Here is a 17572-nt window from a genome sequence, read left to right as displayed (position 1 = left end):
GCGTCTTTCCAAAACTGAGTGAGTGTTGAGGCCCTGGGCTTCAGCCTGACCGAGTGCAATGGTCAGTGGCCTTGAAGTTGGTGCCATCACAGGAAAGTACCGGTATACCGCGAGATATTGTGCGAATCACGGCTTCTTTGTAAAATGCCTAGTGAATTATCGGGGTGCAATTAGACATGATTGAAGACGCGCAGCGGAGGGTGAGGCACGATGGCGCACGAAATGTCGTAGTCTGCGCCATTATATTCTTCAAAAATATTTTATAAATCAGTGGAATGGGTACTGGTACCGGTAGCGTGTGCTATGACCAACCTAACAATGTTCAGTAGTTTATTCGCCGGTTACCGTATGCCATGATATTTGTGTATATACTCAGTCCACCACCGATAAGATCTGAGGAGTGAGGATTTGTTTTGGCTTCTTGTCTTGACATCTACTTGGGAACTTTTACGCATTTTTCTATTTTGGAGGAAAGATCGGGAGTATATAGACTATTGGACTACAGAAAAAAAGCAATATGGCACCTCCCAAGTCGCGAAAAATTGCTATAATGGGATACCGATCAGTGGGTAAGGCTGTGAGTTGGGTTTGCGTTAGACAGTTCTGCAGTTAAGGCTCTTTTTATTATTCCAATTTTCAGTTTGGCAATTGCCCTTCATCCGTACCGGTACCGGTACGCCTCTCTCTACTTTTTCAATATACAGATAAGTGAATTTAGTGTAAATTTCACAATCACTAAACTTTAAAATTAATAAACATAGGGAAAGCTTTTCAAAATAATCATTTCTTCATTCTTGTCATAAATTTTTCTCAAAATAACATGAGTTCCAAAGTTTTCTGCAAACATCTGTATATTCTGTACAATAAACTCATTGTAGTTTTTTCAATTTGTGTTACAGGGAAGTCGTCCATAACCATTCAGTTTGTTGAAAATCAATTTGTTGATTCTTATGATCCAACAATAGAAAATAGTAAGTTCTGAACTAAAGTTTATCATTTTTATTTATTGACTGGTTAGATTTCTTTGTTCCAACCATCAATAATACGCAGATACATTACTTTAAATATAGATGAGCACCATGCAACTATGCTATTCAATGCTGTATACCAAACTTCTGGATTTTTATATTCAAATAATTTCATAATTAAGTAGCCCATTTGACTTTGTGATCAACTATAATTTATGAATTTGAATTATCAAAATAGGAGCAAAATCATGATATTATGAAATATTTACATTGAGTACATTTTTAAACAACACTAATTCTTGTATGCTGTAGTTAATGTTTCCATTTCTAGATAGAATTAAGCCTGTTTTAATATTTTCAGAATAAAGCCTTTTCTATCTGGTTTGTGTATAAAATATTAAATTATTTTGTTAATTCATGTATTTGCAGCATTTACCAGATCACTGAAAGTAAATGGACAAGAATATCAGTTGCAAATTGTTGATACTGCTGGACACGTATGTTTGTCAGTTTATATTATTTAGATTGCTAGATTTACAGGATAGTTTAAAAGTGTACAGTGTTCCCTCTAAGGTGTGCGCGTGTGCACGCGCACACAGCTTTCAGAGGCTGCGCACACGCATAGATTTACTGCGCACAGACGTATTTCGATGTAATGTAACAATTTTCTCGGTTGGCAGGTTGAGAAAGTTTGTTGTTGGCCCACCCATTACCCGGTTAGAATGCCAAAATCTCTTCATTGGTTTTTTTCCAAAAAAGTGCGCACACATCAAAATTTCTGCGCACACATACTACAGAAATTAGAGGGAACATTGAAAGTGTAACACATGAATTACATATCTGCGATTTTGTTTTATTAGGGAAGGTTTGTAACTGAACTGCCCTGATCACAAATTGTTTTGCTCAAAGTCATTCTGCTCAACTAATAGTAGCACCCTACATATATTGAGATACTCAAATATTTTTTTCATTCGGTAATGTTTTTTTGTTTAAAATAATTTTTTCGTTTTTTTCCAGGATGAATACTCATTGTTTCCAGAAGCTTATACTCTTGATATCCATGGATATGTTTTAGTGTATTCTGTTAATTCAAATAAAAGGTGAATGTTAGTTATCGAAATAGCCAAGTATTGAAATATGTTCTTTGTACAGTGTTAATACTAGTACATTAGTTTTCAATCCATTATCAAAGTATGGACTGTAAGAACTATTACAAATTTTTTGAAATACCAATTATTGTGTTGACTTAGCTGTCTAAATTGAGTAAAGTTTGCTACTTAAAATGGAATTTTATTTTATCAATATGAAAATTCTATTATTATAGTACACCAGTATAGTAAGTACACCTGTTGTCATCATAAGCCTTACCTTTTGAATGTAATTTAAGGCACTACGTAACCTTTAAAAATATTTGACATGTTCTCCACATGAAGCTTCGAAGTTGTCAAAGTGATTCATGAGAAACTACTCGATATGGTCGGCACTGTTCAGTGAGTGTTTTGTTATTATTTTTTATAGGTTAACATGGCATAATAGAAAAAGCATATTTCAAAACGTCTATTTTTCTTTAGATTTTACAAGGAGATTGTTTTTTCGTTATTATTGTTTGTGGATGACCATCAACATCAATTCTTGTATTGTGTACAATTTGTACATTTATTTCATTTAAATAGTAATGAACCCAATATCTATGCAATTTGGGAGTTTCTCAAAACTGAAAATTTCCTCATTTTATTGTTCTCAGAGTTCCAATTTTACTTGTCGGAAACAAAACAGATTTACACAATGATAGAGTTATATCAACGGATGCCGGGAAGAAATTGTCTCAATCATGGGGCGCTCATTTCCTCGAATGCTCAGCTAAGCACAATATGGTATGTGTAACAATTGTTTAGATCAGGGGTGTGCAAACTGCGGCCCATGGGTCAAATGCGGCCCACGAGGAAAAAATGTGCGGCTCACACTGGGAAGTATTTTGGATGGTGTGCCTGCGAAACGAGTTTTGTAGTTTCGATAATCTGGCACATGCGAGCAATTCCAATCCCTTCGCGTCGCAAACCCTATACCTTGATTTACTAAATAGGCTGTTTCATTTTTCAATTATTTGCATTTTTTTTATTTTATCCGCGAAAAATTTATAGATTGATATTTTTTGTAGTACAGATAAAATCATTTATCAATATTTTGAATGGATTGCACAAAAGAAGCACTAATATTTCATTTCAGTTTACAAAGTAATGATATTTCAAAATATTTTGTTATACATGGTTTAAGACATTTAAAATTACTGATGTACAGTGAAAGTTGTAGATAAATCAAAAATGCATGCGCCTATGCATTAAATATTGAATAAATAAAGAAGTTTTATTCATAGCGATGGAATAATGAAGTGTTTTAAAATAGGCAGAGGAAGGAATATGACGACAAAGATTGGGAATGACTGACCTATACTGTAGTTTATTAGGTTTCTTGAATATTTTGCAAATCTCAAATTTCTTGCAATGTGTGTCATTTTCAACAGGATGTGCAACAGATATTTAAAGAAATAATATTGGAAATGGAAAGACAAGAAGGGAATATACCTGAAGAGAAGAAAAATTGTTCAATATCATGAACCAAACGCGATAGGAATAAACTGGGTCGTTATCTGACAGAGGGTGAATATCGCTCCGCTTGGAATCATATTTTTGTGGAGGGAGCTAATTCAATTCCATGCATGATTAAACATATGTAAAAATAATATTCTGGAGTGATGGTTGTTGAACCATGACTATTTATTCCATCTATTTTAAATATGATTGTATTGTTTTTATTTTAAATACAATTTTTTTTCTATTGATATAAAGTACCTTGAATGCTTAAACAGGTTTTCTAGACCTAACCTTATTTACTTGTGACCAATGGGATATTGTCTGTATCATGGTACGAGAAAACTTTCGATAATCTTGTCTAATTGTATGTTTGTAAGTATTCCTAAGAGTATATTGTGTAATATAAGAACAATGTGTAGAAATTAGATATGTTTCATTTTGAACGGCGGTGGCGTTATGTTTATTATTAAATGTAATACTTATATTCATATTCATTGTTCTTGTAGACTTTTTGGCCATGTTTGAAATTTTCATTGCAATTTTCTTTGATCGTTTTTTTCAAATTTTTGTTATCACGTGCACCTAATCCGATTTTGTACTGTACCTAACTATAAAGATGTTTCATAGTAAGTATGTTTGGCATTCCAGTTCTTGAAATTTGAAACTTGATGTCAGTCTTATTATTCTATTTCCATTTCTTTATTGTGCTATTCACTGCATGTGCTAGTTTTTCAGTGGTAACGCCTGCTTTTATTGTCCACTCGATTTCAAATATATTGGCATAAAGTTTTAATTTTATCTCCAATGTTCATTAGGGAGTGGTTAGTTTCAATAGCTGCGGTAATCAAACTGATGTTTATTATTGAACGTAAATCAGCTATACGAAGATAGCAAGCTATATTAAGCAATTTTCATTAAATCGTAATGATTTTGCATCATAATTCCAACTATAAAACATGAATACGAAGACGGGAAACAAAATCTTTTGACATTGGCGAACTTAAGTTATTAAGTAAACATGTATTTCGACGGGATCGGATCGCCACTTCCAATTGTCTTTAAAAGTGGTTGGATCAACTTGTTGCTCAACTGGGCAAGTGCAGTTTCAAGTATTTTGTGGCGTCTGGAGCTGCCGCAAAACCATGGCGGTATTTCCATACCATACCATTCAAGCCTATGGCGACTGACTTTTTGGCTGTCACAAACCAATGACGAGCTGACGTTACCGCGGCAGCAAATTGAAAACCAATGGCAGGTTAAATTTTGCTGCCGTAACTACGGCAGGTGGGCCGTAAAGACAGGGCTGTCCCTTATGGTGACAAATATTGGGCAAGTTGGAACTTTTTTCTTATAGATACAGTTTTGATGGAGTTAGGGTTTGAGTAGATATAATTCCGCATGTTGAATTGATATATGGTACATTAATTAGTGAATATACCGTTAATACTGAATAGCGCTATAAAACCATGGCAAGAGCTGCCGCGGTTCGTTCGTGGCAGGAGCTGCCATGAAGTGGTAAGAACTGCGCCTCCAACTGGGAGTGTTGTGAACTCTGGAATATCTTCAGCATTTATCGTCGGAATCTTGGCAAAAATTTGGAGTAATTTTTGATTTGTGAAACAAAAAGAATTTTTATCTTATTTAGCAAAAGTTTAGTAATTCAGTATTTACAGGGCGGGTCGAAAAAACTTAAATTGCATACTATAACTTAACGCTAGTTAAGTTCTGGCAACTTTCCTGTCATCTTTTTCATTTGATTTAAAAATAGTGAAACATGCTCAAATGTAGTGGTAGCTATTTTTTTATTTGGTATAACGCATTTTTTGGGGACTTATATATGTTTGATTATTGCTACCAAATTAACAGTCTGATAAAAGACGATGAAATGAACATGAAAATCGATGCTAGGGAAACACCTTATGTTTTATTATGCACCACATAGCATCGTTAAATATGATTTCTCGTCGCGGGTAGCCCAAGTGACTTTCTATGGTAGCTTTAAGCTGAGTTACCGGAATAGCATTTTTCCGTGGAAGTTCAGACTGATTTTAATTCAAGATAGATATATCAGAAATTGGGATCAGAAATTTCCATGCAACGACTCCTTAAACGATCTCCCCGTTCGTTGAAAATGTCGGCTTTTTCACGGTATAATAATTTTTTCTGTCTCGTAATATTCAATTTATGACAACTACAAGAATTCAAAATATCCATTTCAATTCATTTGTGTCCAAGGTAACTCGCGGTTGTGGCGACTCACGACAAAATAAGCTCTTTGCCGATCTAAAATACTACGCCAATCCGCGGACATAATAATGTGATGATAATAATAATAATCAATCAACCAGTAATAATCAACTGCCCGATTATATTTAGTTTTGATAAGAATATACATGTAAAGTTTATTAGTAAATCAAAAATACATATTCATCTCTCCGGAATCCCCGCGGAACAGCTCCTGAGTCAGTCGTTGAGATTACTCCACTCGGTAAGAGCCGACTTTTTAACGGATATAATGGTTTTTGTAACGGTTGAATAAAATATTCAATCCATGATCGATATTCATATTTGAAATAGTTACTCTATTTATTTAATTGTGATGAACTAAATATGCGATTGCGTCGATAAAATGAAAGCACCACTACTCCAAAATACCACGGCAATTCGCAGACATAAAAAGGTGTTGTAAACTGCCCTATTACATTTTGTTTTGATTCATATTCTTGCAATTTGAATTAATATGAGCCGCTCGATTAATCCTAGGATATTGTGATAACTTGGAAATGCAACTCAATGTATCTATTTGTTTATACAGCTGCAGTCAAGCGATGATTGCTGTGGCGTTTTAAATCAGACACCAATCATTGCTGTGCTGTAGATGAAGTGTGTTAATTCTTTCAACTTTATTCATTTAACTATTGAGCCGCTTACTGTTAGCATCAGCAATTCGATACGTATTTGTTTTCTTGTTTAATAACATTTGCTTGTGTTATATTATTTTAGATTCATTCTAAGAGTGCTTTAAATTTAAGTTGAATAAAGCCTTATATCAAGGTACTATATTTCCCATTCATTACAATTTATTCAACTTAAATCATTTCACAAGAGTATTCTGGTACAAGCATGGACAAGGTTCTGAGACCAGAGAGACTGGAGGTAGATCCTAACTCTAGTGAAGCATCCTGTGAGTGGCTGCACTGGAAGAAGACTTTCGATAATTTTCTAAACGCCTTGCCGTCTGAAGGCCTTGATAAACTTGGTGTACTGGTGAATTTCATATCTCCTCGTATATTCCAAAACATTGAGGAGGCAGAATCGTACGAAACTGCGATTGAGATTCTGAAAACAATGTTTGTCAAACCTCTCAATGAAGTTTATTCTCGGCATGTTCTGGCAACCAGGAACCAACAAGCATCTGAAAATGTAGACGAATACATGCAAGCATTGAAATCGTTAAGCAAACATTGTAATTTCAAAGCTGTATCTGCTGTTCAAAACCGAGATGCTTATGTCCGAGACGCTTTTATCCGGGGGTTAAACTCCACATGGATACGACAGCGTTTGTTGGAAAACAAACACCTTGATCTTAATACGACATACGATCAAGCCAGAAGCTTAGAAGTAGCAATTGAGAATGCTGAAGCTTATCGAGTATCCGATCCTTCTACTGTGTCTGCGGCTGCTCAAAACAGTGAAACTCAAAACGATGAGACATCGTGTGATATCGAGAAAATATCTGCTACTGCAAATTCCGCGTGCTTTTTCTGTGGCGGAAAGAAACATCCTCGTTCAAAATGTCCAGCCCGAAATGTGTTTTGTTTCAAATGTCATAAAAAAGGACATTTCATAAAAGTCTGCAGAGGAACCGTTTTCAACCCACAAAATCCTGACAAAGTCACTGCATGTTCTAACTCGTATATATTAGGAATGGCTTTTGACAATACCCCGAAATCATTGAGAGGGTCGTCGTCTGTGATTCATATTGAGAGACACAAAGTACGCGCACTTTTTGATAGTTGCAGTAGTCAGAGTTTCATACACCCTCGTCTCATAGAAAGGTGTAACCTCCCAATCAAAAGGGACACAGTTAAGGACAAGGTGGCAATGGCTTCTCTGGCGTGTTCCATGCCTATAAAAGGTTGCACAGCAGCTGATATTGAATATCAGGGCCGACACTATCGAAAATTCATATTGAGAGTAATGGATGATCTATGTTGTGACATTTTACTTGGAATAGACTTTCAAGGACAACATCAAAGTGTAACTTATAATTACGGCGGCGATCGACCTCCAATGTCTGTATGTGGCTTTTCAACTTTCAAAAGTTTGCCACCAGAACCATTCAAAAATCTGACTGCTGACTGCCATCCTATTGCTACAAAGTCTCGTTGGTATTCCAAAGATGACAGAAAGTTTATTGAAATGGAGGTCAACCGTTTGTTACAGGAAGGAATTGTAACGCCTAGCAGATCTCCGTGGAGAGCTCAAGTTGTCGTTGTAAAGGGTGAAAATGGGAAACGAAGGTTTGTAATCGATTATTCACAGACCATCAATAAATTTACTCAGTTAGACGCGTTTCCTTTACCTAATATGAGCGATATAATCAACGAAATTGCTCATTATCGTGTGTATAGCACAGTGGATTTAAAAAGTGCATACCATCAGGTTCCACTTGAAAAGGAAGACCAGAAATATACTGCTTTCGAAGCTGCGGGTGCTCTGTTCCAGTTCACTCGTTTACCGTTTGGAGTCACAAATGGTGTGGCCTGCTTCCAGAGGGCAATGATGAACCTGGTAAAAGAAGAAAACCTGACCGGTGTTTTCGCGTATCTCGATAACATTACCATTTGTGGGCATACTCAACAAGACCATGATATCAACTTGCAGAAGTTTCTAGAAGCCGCTAAACGACGAAATCTAAAATTGAACGAAAACAAAAGCATATTTTCGACCAGAAAACTTCAGATTCTAGGTTACGAGATTGAGGAAGGCCAAATACGTCCGGATCCTGGGAGACTAGAACCTTTGCGGCGTTTGCCGATTCCTACCTCAGTTTCCACTTTAAAGCGTTGTCTTGGGTTTTTCTCGTACTACTCAAAGTGGATACCAAAGTTTTCTGATACTATCAGACCACTAGCATCTGCGAAAACTTTCCCTCTCGACGACCAGGCAATTCATGCGTTTCACGAATTGAAGCGACTCGTAGAATCTGCTGTCGTTATAGCTGTGGATGAAACTTTACCTTTTGAAGTAGAAACAGATGCCTCTGATGTAGCATTGGCTGCAACCCTAAACCAAGGTGGGAGACCAGTGGCTTTTTTCTCTCGCATGCTACAAGGTCCAGAACTCAAACACCCTTCAATAGAGAAGGAAGCAAAGGCCATCATTGAGGCTGTTCGTCATTGGCGTCACTATCTCACTTGTAAACATTTCACTCTTATAACAGATCAGAGATCCGTATCATTTATGTTCAATCGAAATCACAGAACAAAGATTAAAAATGATAAAATCATGCGATGGCGACTAGAACTCTGCTGCTATAGTTTTGACATTCGTTATCGTCCTGGGCAAGAAAATATTCCCTCTGATGCACTTTCAAGAATATCGTGCGCAACTGTACAAGATCCCGAAAATCATCTTTTGTATAAACTTCATGACGCTCTGTGTCACCCAGGAATTACGAGAATGTCTCACTTTATTCGAGTCAGGAATTTGCCATATTCGATGGATGACATTCGAAAAGTTATTTCAACATGTCCTGTTTGTTGTGAATGCAAGCCGCGATTTCATAAACCTGACACCGGGCACCTTATCAAAGCTACACAGGCATTTGAACGTCTCAATATAGACTTTAAAGGACCTCTACCGTCAAACAATAATAATCGATACTTTCTGTGCGTAGTCGATGAATTTTCGAGATTTTCGTTTGCATTCCCATGTCCAGATGTTTCCACAGCAGGTGTCATTAAATGTCTCACGCAACTATTCACTACATTTGGAATGCCTGCTTTTATACATTCAGACAGAGGTTCTGCTTTCATGAGTCGAGAACTTCGCTCTTTTCTCAATGACAAAGATATTGCAACAAGTCGCACCACACCATATAATCCTGCAGGAAATGGACAGGTTGAACGTTTTAATGGCACGATATGGAATGGGGTGAAGTTGGCGCTGAAATCGAAACGTCTTCCTGTTCAATTGTGGCATGAAGTTTTGCCTGATGTTTTGCATTCCATACGGTCGTTATTGTGTACAGCCACCAATGAGACTCCTCATGAGCGAGTTTTCAAATTCTCCAGAAGATCTACGTCTGGATGTTCTATTCCATCCTGGATGTCAACGCCGGGACCAGTGCTTTTGAAAAGATATGTCAGGAAGTCGAAAACCGAACCTTTAGTAGATGAAGTCGAGCTTCTGGAAGCAAATCCACAATATGCTCATGTTCGATTTCCAGATGGCAGAGAAACAACTGTAGCCTCAAAACATCTGGCCCCTGTCGGTTACGAAATTTCGATGAATAGGCAAGGGACAGACAATATCAACCATGAAACACCATTGCACGTTAGAGACGAGTCCTCGATTCAACCTATGTCTCCATCTATCAATCAAGGAAACAATAAAACTCAAACGCAAGAAAATATTGTTGAAAATAATATTGTCTCTAGATCTCCATCGCCTCCAGTTCTAAGGAGATCAACCAGGGAACGCCGAACCGTAGACAGACTAAATCTCTAAGGTGGCGGTGAATGTGATAACTTGGAAATGCAACTCAATGTATCTATTTGTTTATACAGCTGCAGTCAAGCGATGATTGCTGTGGCGTTTTAAATCAGACACCAATCATTGCTGTGCTGTAGATGTAGTGTGTTAATTCTTTCAACTTTATTCATTTAACTATTGAGCCGCTTACTGTTAGCATCAGCAATTCGATACGTATTTGTTTTCTTGTTTAATAACATTTGCTTGTTATATTATTTTAGATTCATTCTAAGAGTGCTTTAAATTTAAGTTGAATAAAGCCTTATATCAAGGTACTATATTTCTCATTCATTACAGATATCACTGTTAGAGAAATTCTCAAGTTTGCGATAAAATTCCAAGGAGTAAAATTTATCACAAGTCCATAGTTTTAGAACACTACAGGTGTTTCACAGGCACAAGGAATTTATAAGGTTTGCAATGTCTAAGAAAGTGTTTTTAATCTGTCGCGGTCCATCCCATAACAAAAGTCATGGCGTTTTCCGTTTTATTTTCAGTATTTTATAATGCCGCTTTTTCAATCAAGAAATTTTTGGTTGCGTATTCACTTCTTTATTCTATCTTCAGCATCTCGTCGCTGATGAATATATAATAAAAACTCGTTTTCCTCGCAGGTGTCATGGTTCCGCGCGAGAACAATAAAAGGAATTATCATCGTCTTCGCGACACAAGACATATGTCAGGTAAAATTCCTGATTTAAGGAGAATAAACACCAAAACAAAGATTTTACGTGTCTTATGTAAAGGTTCAAGCAGAAAATACTTTAAAACACAAAAAGCAGACGTTTGTTGCGTGTTTAGTTTAACTTAAAACTTAGTTTGACTTTACCAGGTATTGCAAACTGAGCGGAAAACGGAGAATGTATGATAACGATTATCTTAAGTATGGTTTCATACATACGACAGTGAATGGCGAAGTTGCACTCCGATGCGTTTTATGCATAAACAGTCTGAGCAATAACGCTATGAGACTCTTACAGCGCCATCTTAATATGAAGCAACCGGCCCATCACAAAAGCAGTTTTTCAAAGAAAAAAGGGGCGTGGGGCTCAAAAAGTTTAAAAACCACTGCCCTAGATAGAACATGGGTGGCCAACCTGCTTTCGACCGCGGTCGACTAAAATCGTCAAAATAGCTCGAGATCGACTGATCTCTTCTAGTCCGACTCGACGCTCGCTTGGAATTAGAAAAAATCGGAAATTCTGATGCCCCTGATATCGTTGCGAATAAAATTTATCACACTACTCTTGAAGCTAGACAATAACTTTCGCATACTGCAGAAGTCATTGTATGACCGCTTGTCAGTCAAGACACACCTGGAATGATTTTGCTAATTTTTTATATGTTCCCTAAATTGAAATTTTGATATATATATATTTATTGCATTACATCAATAGAGTCTTGCTCTTGAAAAATAATCGAGAAAGTATTTTTTAAACTTGCCGAAAATTTGCCCCACTTTACATATCTACAAAGCCCCGTAGAAACATCGGGTAATCGGATTTGTATATGAATTGAATATGCGGATCATTAGTCAACGAGTAGAGTTATCGTAAAATTTTCCTTTATTAGGATCGCTTTCCTGAAACTAAAACTAAATATACTTCAAATTTGGAACATTCGAACCGCTAGAGATGAATTTACGAGATGGATAAACCACCGATTTATACTAATTTGAAACATTATTTACCGTTATACGCTTAAACTTGATTTCTATTTCATCTTAAGGTAAATATTTAATATTGTAGCCTTGACCCCCACACGAACGCTATTGAATGTCAGTCCTTTTTACCCTGCTACAGCATCCTTGCGTTATACACATTTATTGCCCATATATGACAAGGAAAGGTAGTTAGTTTCACGTAACCCCAACTGATTGTTACCTAAATGCTTGTCTGAAGAAGTCTGATCTTGGACGAAACGTTACAGAAATACATATTGAGCAATGCATTTTATTAAATGATAATTCTGTCTCATAACTCCAAATATTGAATTAATCATGGATATGAGAATGTAGAACAAAAATCTTGTGACATCAAGGTTTTTAGAATATTATTGAGCTAACATATATTCCGAGGGGGTCAGGTCACCACATCCGAATTTCGTCAACGTGGTTGGATCAACTCCTTGTTCAACTGCGAGTGCTGTGAACTTTGTAATATCTTCAGGATTTATTGTCGGATTCCTGGTAAAAATTTTGAAAAGCTTCCGACCTTTAAAACAAAAAAAAATAATATTTATTATCGATTGCAACAACCGTTTGTTTAGTAATTCAATGTATACAAGAGATGGGGAATCCATATATACAGGGTGGAAAACATTTGGGAGGTTTTTTTGTGGCACCCTGTATTTCGGATCCGTAACAGAGCGATTTCTAAATTCACGCGAAACCGAAAAAATGTGTTGTCAGATTTAAGATTATATATTCAGTATTATATGGTAATTAGAACAGCATGCAAAGATTACTTATCGTATATTCATTTGTGAAGCGACACACGTGGATACGGATCCAAATTGTACACTATACCTTAACACAATTGAGGTTTAAGTTTTTTGCACATTTCCTGAATTTCCGCCGTCCTTTCAGTTTGATTCAAAATATTCACCCTCCCTTTTTCTCTGCCACGTTCTTTAGGCGCGTAGTATTACGTGCAATCATTTCTTGTTTAGTTCACTTAGTAGACTGTTGTTGTCTACGTTCAATATTTATTTTATCTACAACCACTGAAAATTTCATAGCAATTGGTCCAGTATTCGAAGAGAAAAGCAGTTTTTTAATATTTCCACTAGGTGTGTTATCCTGTGTCAAATAACAAGAACAACAAGAACAACATAATATTGAAACGATCGTTATGTCCACTACGTGTCCAATAATATTCGTCCTTACTGACATAGGACAAACACCCCTTACAAGTTACAGTACGCAACACATTGTTCGAGATGATTTCTCATCGCGCGTCGGATGGTAGCTTTTTATGGTCTTTTATGCTTAGTTGTTTGAATAACATTTTCCGTTGTAGGTCAGAAAGATTTTAATCCAAGCTAGATATATTATACTAAGATCAGAGGGTTCGATTGGATAGCCAGTCTGGACATAGGCCTATGCCTGCGTAACAGAGCCCGCTCTGTTCATTCCACCAGTCACGTAAAACTACTTACCATCCTCCATTATCATCAGGTTGCTGATGAAAGTAAAGTAGTCGGTCGCATAAAAGTTTGGATGAGAGTAGTACCAGGGTAATTCTGTAAATACCAAGTAAACAAACATCAGTTAACGTTTTCTGTTTACATGTGGTGATCTGGCGATGGGAGTAACTGCACTCACCTCGAGAAGGATGATCCATGTTTGTAAAAATTGATTTTTTCTCCTCAAACAGCTTTCCATCTAATTTTTCCCATATTCTTTCTGCGTAAACATTGGATCAAACAATTTGTTACTATTAGGATTAACATCAAGTAGGCTAATTGACTAGCTTCATAGCTCACCTGTAGTCGCTTCCATCCAGAACTGACCCTGAGAGTCGCGCGTGATGTCGACCATGACGGAAAGCGGTGTCTCCGATTTATCACTGTCAGATAAGTATACGTTTATTTTGATTTCCCCGAAAAAAAAACCCGCAAAACGACACAATGAACACACAGTAGATTGGGAAAACTGGCAAAGCCTCTGATAAGGTTTAAAACAAGTAGAAACACTTGTGCCAGTTTAACCATATTACACTCGCAAACAAATATTTGAAAAAAAAAATTAAAAACACGAACGAGTGTCGTTCGGGTGTCTAACTTTGGTAACATAAACACACCGCAGACACGGTGGATTTCAATTTAAAATTGTTTACTTGAAGTGGGCATGATTGGGCTGTGTTTTGGGATTAGTTTACACCATCCGCATTCAAAGCAAACCAATATTTTGAGTGAGGAGATGAGAACTGAAACAGTTATTTCTCAGATTTTCGACGTTTTCATTATTTTCTGAGACATAAAACTTACTTGAGAAAATTGTACGTGCCAACATTCATTCTATTATCTGTTACGTTGAGAGGAGCAATAATATGGCATTTCCACAACACATTCCATGTCCAGTAATCTACACCAAACGTCAGGAACCAAACCCCTTGTAACTGAAAGTACATATCATATATACATATAATTCATATTTATTCGTATTTCAAAGCCTAGTCTATCAATTCTGTCCACGACCCACTCTTGTTTCAAAATTTTCAGGAAGCTCTCTGAAATATATTCTAAAATAATTGGATATCGTCCGACTGATATTATTTTTAAACCTAACGAATATTTTTTTTATAAATAAATAAATATAATATTAATATAAACTTTGAATACCATTGATTTCTCTATCTAATATTGCGATATAGTCATACTTTTGTTCTGAATGGAAAATTTTGTGCTGTATCATGGACATACATAATTGAATGAAATGTTAAAGCTCACGCACACATTCGAAGATTTATGTTGAGTTCGAAGTAATATAAATGACGCCAGTAAATTTATTGCATGCACTGTCTAATTCCTTTAATCCATGCTTCTTCCAGATTCGGCAAAACCAATGTCGAAACCAAAATGAGTTTGAGAAATATTTTTCATTCAAATCAAAATACTTACTCGTTCCAAATCAATTTCATTTCCTGAATATATTTCTCGACTCCATGCAAAAGATAAAAACACAATAATCACAAACGCTGAATATCTTGACTCCATTATCCCGACCTTGTGAGTATCTCGATCAAAATGAATGATTGAAAAAGAATTCGTGTGCATGAAAGATCTTGTAGAAACAAAACCATAGACATTGCATATTACCTCGTGATACAATTTTGTGTCGACTTTGGTATTTCAGATTTCAACATAACGGACTTAATGGTTTAAAGTGAATTGAGTCTGTTGCAGTATGCTCTGTCATTTAGAATTTTGAAACACTGTTGAAAAGTTTATAAAATAAATTTTGACTTGCGTGGTCACGTACAACGTGTTCTTCATTGCCTATCCATGCATACCTCTTAACAATCGTCATACAGTATGTCGCACCTGATCACTAGTTAATAAGCTATATTGTACAATAGTATAAAGTAAACAAAAGTATACGCCTATCCTAGGTGACTAAGGTCAGAAACTTTACAAAAATATATTTGTGTTAGTGTGCAGCAAGATTCTTGACTTATTTATATTTGATACGTCGCGGAATATTGGTAAATGCTGGAAACGGCGACAATGGAAAACGAAAAGTAGGCTATAAGAAACCTTAACCCTCTCTGATACTAAGCGCTTTTCAAGAGCAATAAGACTGTTGTCGTCGTCATCAAGATGAATCTATCATTATTGCAAACTATGTGATATTCATTACTGAATCCCGAATCAGCTATACGAATATCTGGTAATTTCATTAGTACACCAATTTTGCACGACAACTCCGCATAGCTCCCCCAGACTACAACGATTTGAATGTGTATTATGTATATATTTGGTGACCGTACATTTGAACCCACGTACATTTGAACCCATGTGTATATATATCCACGGGTTCAATCTATATGCGGGTGCTAAAACCCATGGGTTAGGGTTAGTATGGGTTCAACTATCCGTAAAACAAAAAAAAATTCATATGTACAATAGCATACAGGTGCAATTGTCATGGGTTCAAATGTAATGGAACCATATATTTCTGTACCATTGCTTGTTTTCTGGTTGACGAAACAATAAATCTATATATATATATATATACCAAATAAATACATGAATGTGAGGATAGAAAACAAAATGTCTTGTGACGTCGACGATTGTAGAACATTATAAGGCTGACATGAATTCCGACGGGATAAGATCGCCACATCCGAATGTCGTTAAAGTGGTTGGATCAACTCCTTGTTCAACTGCGAGTGTTGTGAACTCTGAAATATCTCCATCGTTTATTGTAGGATTCCTTGTATAAATTTGGAAAAGCTTTCGATCTATAAAAAAAGATTATCGAGTGCAACTACCGTAGTTTTGTAATTTAATATTAATAATATATACAAGAAATGGGGGAATTTATTATGTGTATTTGGGACCTGTCACAGCGCGATTTCTAAATAGATGTAGACCAGGAAATTTAAGGATATTTAATATTATATTGCCAAGCATGGGGCAGCATGCAATAGATTACTACGATTCGTTATGGTAGCCGGCTCCATATCCTCCATCCTGAAAAATTTATTTCATTCATTGCTTTTGTAGTTTTTTGCGCTTGGTAACTGCTGATTTACATGTCATTATCCATCCATCATTTGGTAAGATAATTTATTTATTTTGAATTCCTCCATGGTACAAAAAAACTATACTTGAAAATCTGTATGCGTCTGCTCAAATTTAATTGTTACATCAACGCTACGATTTTGCTGATTAATGAAAGTCCCGTGTTCGGCGAAACACCTTATGTTTTAAACTCACCCATTGTTATTCAATACTGAACATCTAGCATAGCCGGCATTTTTTTCATTCTTTAGCTTAAGCTTTGTTGATTGATCACCATTCTATCGTCATAGTTTAGATTCATTTTGATTCAAGTTACATATATATTAGTCTACTATAATCAACGGTTTTAATCTTAGACTCAAGTTAATGGCTTACCCTAGTAGAATCTTGTCTGAACACACACCTATGCCTGACATAAACTATATGAGAAGACAACCCTTTAGTGCATTGTCGGTGTAGGCAACAAATTACTTACCATCGTCCATTATCATCAGTGTACTGATGAAAGTAAAGTAGTCGGTCGCATAAAAGTGCGGAGAAGTGAAGAACCAGGGTTCCTCTGTGAATAACAAGTAAGAAAGCGTTGACTTTTTCCTTTTTAAATGTATTGATCGTTCAATGTGACGAGACTAGCCTACTTAGTAGGGGAAGGTGGGGCACGTTGGGACATGGGGCACAGTGAAAAATCAGCTCTCACACTAATACTATATTCGGAATCCGGTCCGCGGGTTGATGTTTCAATCCGCCCTTCGGTGAGTTACAACGTCCCCGCAAACAGCCAGCGGACGGGTAAAGCGACGCAAGCTATGAGGTGAAATTAGTTTTGGGGGGTTGAAACTAAAATTTCACCGTTCCAGTTTTTTCTTTTTTCTAACTTAGCCTTTTCAACGTGACAAACCACCGTCTGATATATTTTAGCTATAGTCCACTGTGAAATATTTATAACGTTGTCGAGTGGATGTGCCTTCCGAATTTCGCCGTGGGATGATCTGAACATATTTGTTG

The 17572-nt window shown here is 36.4% G+C and overlaps 2 protein-coding genes and 1 long non-coding RNA gene across 5 annotated transcripts; 1 reads left to right on the top strand and 2 right to left on the bottom strand.

Annotated features, from left to right (window-relative positions):
* Positions 1 to 245: 245 nt before the first annotated feature.
* Positions 246 to 4352, top strand: LOC120342184 (GTP-binding protein Rheb-like). Its single transcript, XM_039410902.2, has 7 exons — positions 246 to 569; positions 900 to 971; positions 1398 to 1465; positions 1986 to 2068; positions 2402 to 2458; positions 2713 to 2842; positions 3490 to 4352. Exons 1-7 carry the CDS (start codon positions 518 to 520, stop codon positions 3580 to 3582), a joined length of 555 nt encoding a protein of 184 aa, XP_039266836.1. The 5' UTR covers positions 246 to 517; the 3' UTR covers positions 3583 to 4352.
* A 7954-nt stretch (positions 4353 to 12306) lies between these two features.
* On the bottom strand, positions 12307 to 15185 carry LOC120343299 (uncharacterized). 3 transcript variants are annotated; one of them, XM_078111326.1, is made up of 6 exons: positions 14942 to 15185; positions 14309 to 14439; positions 13805 to 13887; positions 13644 to 13724; positions 13478 to 13561; positions 12307 to 12531 (listed from the first exon to the last, which is right to left on the bottom strand). In XM_078111326.1, exons 1-6 carry the CDS (start codon positions 15095 to 15097, stop codon positions 12371 to 12373), a joined length of 696 nt encoding a protein of 231 aa, XP_077967452.1. In that variant the 5' UTR covers positions 15098 to 15185; the 3' UTR covers positions 12307 to 12370. The 3 variants fall into 3 exon arrangements, with proteins under 3 accessions (XP_077967452.1, XP_077967454.1, XP_077967453.1); XM_078111328.1 differs by lacking the exon at positions 13478 to 13561; XM_078111327.1 differs by lacking the exon at positions 13644 to 13724.
* Positions 15186 to 16090: 905 nt separating this feature from the next.
* LOC144420771 (uncharacterized) lies at positions 16091 to 16879 on the bottom strand. Its single transcript, XR_013474735.1, has 2 exons — positions 16763 to 16879; positions 16091 to 16284 (listed from the first exon to the last, which is right to left on the bottom strand). It is a non-coding gene; the product is annotated as an uncharacterized LOC144420771 (long non-coding RNA).
* Positions 16880 to 17572: the final 693 nt, after the last annotated feature.

This window comes from Styela clava, chromosome 3 (genome assembly GCF_964204865.1).
Source record: "Styela clava chromosome 3, kaStyClav1.hap1.2, whole genome shotgun sequence".
In the NCBI taxonomy this organism is placed as follows: domain Eukaryota; kingdom Metazoa; phylum Chordata; class Ascidiacea; order Stolidobranchia; family Styelidae; genus Styela; species Styela clava.
This window is presented reverse-complemented; position numbering and strand designations above follow the sequence as displayed.